Source organism: Fukomys damarensis, unplaced genomic scaffold, assembly GCF_012274545.1.
Source record: "Fukomys damarensis isolate Sample0158 unplaced genomic scaffold, DMR_v1.0_HiC HiC_scaffold_32, whole genome shotgun sequence".
In the NCBI taxonomy this organism is placed as follows: domain Eukaryota; kingdom Metazoa; phylum Chordata; class Mammalia; order Rodentia; family Bathyergidae; genus Fukomys; species Fukomys damarensis.
The window spans coordinates 48,565,864-48,573,920 of NW_022900944.1; the positions used below are offsets into that span (position 1 = coordinate 48,565,864).

At 54.7% G+C, this 8,057-nt stretch overlaps 1 protein-coding gene across 3 annotated transcripts in view; it reads right to left on the minus strand.

The window, feature by feature from the left end:
• The window catches only part of Ankrd11 (ankyrin repeat domain 11), a 108,972-nt gene that overhangs the window by 20,012 nt on the left and 80,903 nt on the right, over window positions 1-8,057 (minus strand). For all 3 annotated transcript variants that reach the window (XM_010627555.2, XM_010627557.3, XM_010627556.2), the window contains exon 3: window positions 7,137-7,275. In XM_010627555.2, the coding sequence (XP_010625857.1) occupies window positions 7,137-7,275 (139 nt within the window). The remainder of the gene's footprint in view (window positions 1-7,136; window positions 7,276-8,057) is intronic.

Consider the following 8,057-nt stretch of genomic DNA (forward strand, 5'->3'; position numbering starts at 1 on the left):
AACCGAGGAAAGCACCACAGCCATTCAAGACTACCCATGAAATGGCAGTCTCAGCTGTGGAGACACGTGCTAAATGCATCTCACCACTCCAGGGGACAGCCTTGCTTCTGTGCTATGTGCAGATAGTGGGCTGTCAATCTGGCTGTCCAGAGACCCCAAAGCACAGGTTTTTATTGAAAAAAGGTCTTGCTATGTTGTGGAAGCTCTCCTCAAGCTCCTAAACTCAAGGAATCCTCCCTGCCTCAACCTGCCAAATAGCAGGTGTTATTTTTAAGATACCTAAATGTTTTAGGCACAGAGCCCAAAGGGAATATACCCTGCAGAAGGTCAACTAGGATGGTCAGTCAGAGCCCTCCCCTTCCCTTGGAGGACAGCTAAGAATGGCAGGCAGGCAGGGTCACAAGCCCTGGGCAAGATGGGCTGAGCTCACTGCTCCTACTCAGCCAAGAGTGTGCTTGGAGACTGAGACCTTTCCAATCTCAGCGCCCCCCCGGGGAGGAGCTTGTGTCAGCCCCTGCACACCCTACACAGCTAACCCTGCCCTTCAACTGTATGTTTGGTATCCCAACCGAAGTCCATCCTGAAATCAGACCTCACTGCCTGCCGCAAGGGTAGTGTTCTCTAGCACCTGCCTCAAGGGCTGCCTTTCACTCTGAGACACTGTTCACTGGGGCCTTGAGGTGAGGGCAGGCAGCACAGAAAGCCCCTGAGAGGGAGCCCAGTCTTAGCATGTGTGACCCAAACCTCAGTGTGCTACAGGCATGGTTCACACAGGGAAGCCAGTGCCCAGGGAAGGATGGCCCTTGAAGAGGGAGGCTGCCACACCTGTCCCTTGCCCCTGGCCTGTCCTGTCTGTGGGAGGGGAAGGCAGGCAGGGAGCAGCAGGAACTTCCTGCCAAGGCTGGACAGCCAATGAGTTTCCCTGGCAGCTTGACTTCTATTATCCAAAGGGAAGCAAAGTAGAATTTGTATGAATTCCAAGTAGTATCTGCAGTGAGAAACAGCAAGCCAAGGAAGTGACCAAGCACCATGTAGAGTCCCAGGTACACCCACAGGGCCCAGCTGTGGCCAGAATTGTGGAAAGAATGAAGTTAATGAATTGAGTATGAACCCAGGGTCTTCACACTGAGCTACACCTCCAGCCCCTTAAAAATGCTTTGTGTTTGTTTGTTTGTTTTTTAAATTCTGAGACAGGGTCTCGCCAAGTTGCCCAGGCTGGGCTCCAACCTGTAAGCCTCCTGCCTCAACCTCCCAGAATGCTAGGACTGCAGGTGTGCGCCACCATGCCCAGCTTCTGCAGCTCCTTTTCCTTTCCTTTTCTTTCTTGGTATCGAGCTCAGGCCCTTAAGCTTGAGAGGCAGGCAGTGGAACCACGGAGCCAAGTCCCCGGCCCTGTAGTACTTTTCTCTATACACATTCCCACCTGGCCTAACCCTGTCCTTGCCCAGCACCGCTGGATTCCAACCCTGGCCTGTTCTGAGTGACTCCTGTTTTCAGAAGCCCACTTCCTGTCATGGCATCCATCGGAGAGAAGGCCTTGCCGGAACACAGGTGCTCTGGGCAGCGGGCCAGGGATGGGCTTGGGTGGAGTGGGCCCCATGGCCCTTCGGCATCCAGAGGCTGCCGGACCTCCCTGGTGGTGCCTGGACACTCACATCTACACTGCAGGACGCTGCTCATGCTCCTGCGGTCCCCACCAGCACACCACCTCTCACCGCCAGCTCCCGCAGCACTCGCCGCGCACCATGCACTGTGAAGCCTCCTTCTCTCTTCTACCCTCCCATCACTTCCTACCTCAGTTTTTCCTATACCGCTGTCTAGGCAATTTCTTCAGTCTTCACTTCTAATTCACTAATTCTTATTTTGTGTTGCATCTCACGCAGCGTAAGAGTCTGGCCACTGAGTTTTTAGTTTTAGTGATTACTATTTTCATTTTCAGATGTTTCATTTGCTACTTGAAAATCTGCTAGACCTTTCTGATAGCTTATTTCCTGTTCCTGTTGTAGACTCACTCTTACTGCATTCTGTCCATTCCCACTTGGCAACTAATAGTCCCAAGTGGCATTCCTAAGCCTCTCAGGATGCTTTCTTCGGTGCCCATACTTCTGTGCAGGTGCCCATACCCAGCTGCACTCTGCACACAAGGACGCTGGCTCTCTGATCAGGGGCTGCAGGGAGCTCAAGGCAGCAAAACCTGAACACAGCCCTCCCGGAGGAGGGAGAATTGGGCACAAAAGCCTCTCATCTCTGCGGCACCTGCTAGAAGAGACGAAGAGTCTTAGCTAGGAACAATGACTGTTAAGTGTGTGCACCTCAGCTCATTTCAAAGCATGGTTCTGCATTTATATCTCCAATTTTAGGGTTTTCTATAGAGAGTTTAGGAGACAAAGTCCACCGTATTTCCTAGACAGAAACATCCGTGACTGCTCTGTGCTGTCACAGAATCTGGAGGCATCAGTACACCCTAGATCTGCTCTGGAGAGGAGTGGTTATGTGGCAGTATTCTGAAATAGCAGAAAGCTCCCTAAACGTGTCAGGGAGCAGTTTTCCTGCTGTTCTGCCAAGTGGCAAGGAGGAGCGACAATGCCACTGACAGCTCCTCTCTCTCCTACTTGGCCTCAAAAGCACGTCTCTTCCGCCATGTATTTGATGCTCAGTGTCACGAGGCAAGGTCTGCTGGCTGCCAAGCCTCAATCGTGGCAGTAAATGTCCTCAGGCGGGAGCTGCCTGAGGGCCACCGTTTCACCTAGGCCCTGGCTCCCTCTTGGGCACAGCCAGTGGGAGCCCACGGGAGCACGTCCTTAGCAGTCCAGTCTGCAGCACTGATCCATGCCTGTGACCGTGGCAGTCACTCACTGTCCTCCCAATTTCCTGACTTGTGTTTATTTATATTTCTTTCATTACCATCACCAAGTGTTTAAAGAAAGCCAGGAGCCTGTGCCTGTGTGCTCTGGCCCCCAGTACCCCTCTCTCCGGTCTCCTCAGCTTCAACAGCAGCACGGCAAGGGTCACACATATGCAGGCTGGCCTCCCCGTCTCCACACTGAGGGTGACAGTGGCCTGGCTCCGCAGGCCGTCCCAGACTCCTGAGAGGCGGCATCCTCAGGAAGCAGGCTAAGAGGGCAGAAGACATAAAACCACAGTCCAGACATGCACCTGGTGCTCTGAGGCCCCAGTGCTGCACTGCAACCTGACTACCCAAGTCAGTGCTGAGCGGGAAAGACACTCCCCCATCCACGGTGCAGAGCCAGGATGCGCAAGCTGCTGCCTGCCCTGGGCCGGCTCGCCTTTTCACCTGGCCGGGAAGCACTGCTGTGACCCCACCCTCACTCCCCTGGGGTGACTGTCCCCGCTGCACAAGTTCAAGAAAGCCCTGAGACAGGTGTCCAGTAGACCCCAGTTGGCTCACAGTATGTTATCGGCCTGCTATGAGACCAAGACCTCTGGAATTTGGGGAAATATGCAGTTCTAAGCAGAAAGCCCCCCTTTACTAGTCCATACTCTCCTTTATTTAAGAAGGAGCTCTTTAAGTCTGGAAAGGACAAGTGGCCGAGCAACAGTATGACCACAGACTAGCGACTAGCCACAGAGTCCTCAGTTATGCAAAATATTTTGTCTGGAGGTTCCTCTTTATGAGTGACACATGAAGATTCTCAGGCCAATCCCAGAGCCCTCAACACATCGTGCAGAGGGCAGATCCGCACTCTACAGGGCTCTGGGCCAGCCTCGCAACATGCACTTCCCAGGATGCAGCTGGTTGCTCTTCTTAGAGACTCCCAGGAAGGGGAAGGCCCTCAGCCCCACCACTGGTGGCCGAGGCCCAGCCATTAGTTGCGCCAAGCCTATCCGCCAAGGTTTCTGGGACAGCAGGAGACACATTCTTCCCTGCCATGCCTAGAAGGAGCAGCCCTGAGCAGAGCCAGGCCTGGTCCTGCAGACGGAACTCTCCTGTGCCAGGAATCCCATCAGGACCCCTTCCATAGGCCACATGCAGGGGGTGCCCTCCCAGCCAAAGATCTGTCAGGTTTGTAAGACAGAACCTCCCTGGCTGTACTCGCAGCCGAGTGGCTATGTTCTCACGGAACACATGGTACTGTATGTGTGGCATCAACACGCTGAGGAAACCACAGAGCAATCAGGGATGAGAGTAAAGGTGAAGAAAATCTTAATTTGTTCCTAAGAAATATCTTGGTGCCAAGAACAGCACAGACAGCTGCCTGCTCTGACAGTTCCACAGGGCAGCTCTCGGAAGGTACCCTGCGATCGTGGGCAGAGGTTTCTGTGAATCCTACAGAGGTAAAGTGATGGCTGAACAACTCATATTTACTGATTTTAAAAGTTAGGGATAAATTTAAAAAACACAGCGTGGGCAGGATAGTATCATTTGAGGCGAACCAGACTTCATGTGAGTGATTTCATCCATGAGACCAGGACCTGTCAGCAGGGGACAAGGGACAAGGGACAAGGAAGCCAGGAGAATGAGGGGAGGCTGGTCCTGCATGCTGACCACATAGGCTGTTCTCTGCCAGCCCGGTCAGGACACTGTGAGCACCAACTGGCCTGCTGCTGGCAGCTGGGCACATGACCGCCTGCTCTCCCACTCTGCCTGCAGCCTGAGCCTGTTCCTGGAGAAGCACAGAGGCAGCCATGTCCCACGCTCATGGGTGACCCAGATGACCACAGGCCTGGCCTCTGCAGGCACCACGTGGACATACAACCTTGGGGGCCTGGTTCGGGTCATGCTGTGACTCAACCGGCACCACACTGTTTGGCAGACTGCCCCTATCCCTGACTAAGCAGCGGGAGGCTGCACCTCTGTAGGCTGGGCTGAGCACACCAGGGCTCGGGAAACAGGAAGCCACTCTGCAGCAGCTTGGTGGTCTCCGAAGAGCTCATGCCATTTCAGCACAGCGGAGAGACTCAGGATCAGCCACTTGGAACCCCAATTGGGAGGCTGGTTCCCAGGGATCCCTGCACTCTAGGGCTAAACCACTTCCCCTTTGGCAGGAGGTGGTACTGGGCAGCAACTTCTCAGCAGAGGGAGCTAGAGAGACAGTAGGGGAAGGGGCTGGGCCTTTGACTGGAGGAAGGGCCTGCCTGGGCTGGCTAAACCACATCTCCCTCAGCCAAAGGACAAGAGTGTTTCAGTCTGTCTTATACCAGGAGAAAAAATCCTGCAGATACCAGCACTTTCCCAGCTACCAGAACTGTGAGCCAAAACAAACCTCTTTTCTTTATAAATTAAAAAACTTTACTGTACAAATCTCCCTGCCTTGCCCACTGTGGGGCTTCGCCCTCCTGAAGAGGCAGCTGGATGCCAGACCAGAGCAACCTGAAGGCTCTCTGGTTAGGGTGAAATCAGTGCCCAGCTCAGGTGTCCAGCACTCCAAGTGCAGAGGGGAAGGAGGCAGGGACCAGGTAAGCATGGAAGGAAGGCACTGGAGGAGGACAAAGAGCCACTGGTGTGAGAGGATCCTGGTTAAAAATTCAGCCTTCTAGGAGGAAACTAGAAGCAGAGTGCTGGCCTAACATGCTCAATGCCCTGGTTTGATCCCCAGCACCTCAATCGGCTGATCGATCTAGGACAGGCGGTACTGTACCCTGAAGTCTAACTTTATTACATTAACAAAGCAGACACACAACAAAGCTATATATCAAAATCAGCTTCCCAGAGGATGACATATCTCAGAGCACAAACACTAACTACATCTCCCATGTATTTCCACAATACTGGACTCATGGGTAGAAAACAACGGTTTTCAAATGTTTGTCCCTATTTTCTGATGTGACCGTTTGAGTCTGCCCTGTGCCCACTGGGCCCTGCCTGCCAGAGAAAGGAAGCAGAGTGAACACATTCGGTCTCGTGTACCTGTGGTGCTCAAGGACCCCAGCCTGACGTCACAGACGGTCACCAAGGACAGATAGGTCCCTGCAGCTTCTGGAGACCCTGGGGAGGTCTCTTCCCCACACTGCAGGGACAATGAACGTCTAGACTTGCAGGACTGGACCACTCGGGGTCACGGGCTCAAGCACCGCCTCCCATAAGCCCCAGGCCTCTGCCACAAAGCACAGGTAGCAGCACCTGCAACACGAGCTTCTGCAGCAAGACTTGCGGAGAACTCAGTCTCTAGAGGCCCCTTCCAAACCTCATACAACCACTACCAAGGCTAAGAGCCAACTGCAAATGCTCCACCCTGCTATGACAAAATCAGCAGGGCACTGAAGACAGGAACAAGGGTCTTCGGGACTGCTCTGATCTTCTCTGCATGTAGCTGCCCCCGCCCCAGGAGCCCACAGGGAGCCACCTCTCCATTCTAGGCAGACGATGGGGGTCAGCTGGCGGCTCTTTCCCTCTACTCTGACTACTCTTCCTTCCTGTAATGCAGGGAGGAACACTCCCCCTGCCACCTTCTAGTACCCGTGCAGACTTCTGTCCCCAGCACACTGCTGATGACAAGAGTTACGTGCACTACACCCTTTGCTACTTCCTCTGCATACCAGCTGTGAGACCAGCCCTTCCACTCTCTGGCCTGCTCCTGTGAGCACACACAGAAACACAGGCCAGGAGAGGTGGGAGAAGGCCTGGGGCGCCCTGACCCTCTCCCCTAGGTATATGCAGGTGCCCTCTCACACTTATATGCTCACCCTGTCCCAGCATCTTAAGCTCCTGCCCTGCCATCTTGAGCATGCTGCACTCCTGGAGTCTGAGGATGCAGGGGCAGAGCCCAGCGCTCGCAGCAACTTGCCCTGGCCTCAGGTCACATTGGTGCTCTGCTCTCCTGCTCCCGATGGGGCTACAAAGCCCTGAGAGACCAGCAGAGTGGGGCAGTCTCAGGCCTCCACTGGGACCATGGGCACAGGCCAGGGCTCCCCACCTGACGGCTGGCTGCCCTTCACTTGTTGGATTCCCTCCACCCACAGCTCTGCTCGCTGTGACCCTGCAGGAGCACCATGACACAGGGTGCTGAGGGCAAGGCTTCCAGTGGGCTTCAAGGCGGCCCCAATGCAGGAGAGAGGAGGCAGTGGCCGGAAGTTAGTCTCTGCCCCACTGCCTGCACCCAGAGCTGCTCTGGACAGACTCCACAGTGAGCTCGGTGGGAACCAGGACACGGCTGGGGGTAGCCTTGGGCCAGTACCTGTGTCTGAGTCCTTCTGCTCTCCATTGGCCCCCAACGTGAAGGGCAGCTTCCGCTTGGTGGTGCGCTCTCTCACCTCCTTCCCTCCATCACTGCGGTCCAGCTTTGGGGTCTTGGGTAGAGAAACTTTATCTTTATCCTAGAAAAGAAAGTGCTGCTTTCAGACACTCTTCCCAGAATTAATTCCAAACCAGCTACAATTTCACTTCTCTCACTAAGGAACTTAATGGCCCCTCCAGGGATGCCTAGTCCCACCCACAGCCCTGTAGTGCTGTGGCACGGGATGCACCTGAGGGGTTCTTGAGAAAGTCTGCCTCCCTGGGGAGGTGTACGGCAACAAGGAAAGGCAAGAGATCAGCCCTTGTGAGGAATCCACCCTCCATCCTGAACTTACTGAGGCCTCTGCAGGTTGCATGGATACCTGCTCCATCATCTCTGGGTGATTCCAGCCATCATGACCACCAGCCTGGCCAGAGTCAGTTCTCTCCCCAGCTCCCCCTGCCTTCTGTCCTCACCTGGGCCTGCCCACTCACTACAGGGTACGGGTCCAAGAGCCCTGGCAGCAGCTTGTAATTGGGCAAACCTCGAGGTTCCGTCTGCCTCAGTGGCACAGGCAGAGTGGACAGTGCTCATCACACACGCACTCTCAGGACAGTGTTCCTGGGACTTCTAGTCTCCATAATGTGGCCCCAGCACGGGCATCTACCTGGAATTCAGAGAGCCCAAGAGCACTCAGACATGGTAAAAGGTGGAGCATGGAGGTCCATCGTGGAGATGGCAGAGGGAGGAGAGAAACTACTAGAGCAACAGTAGAGGCAAAGCCCTCTCACCTGTACTGTGAAGGGAAAACTTGTTCTGCCAAGTAAAAGGGAGCTCTGTGGCTGCTGCAACTTAACGGGGGGGGGGGGGGGGGGGGGGGGG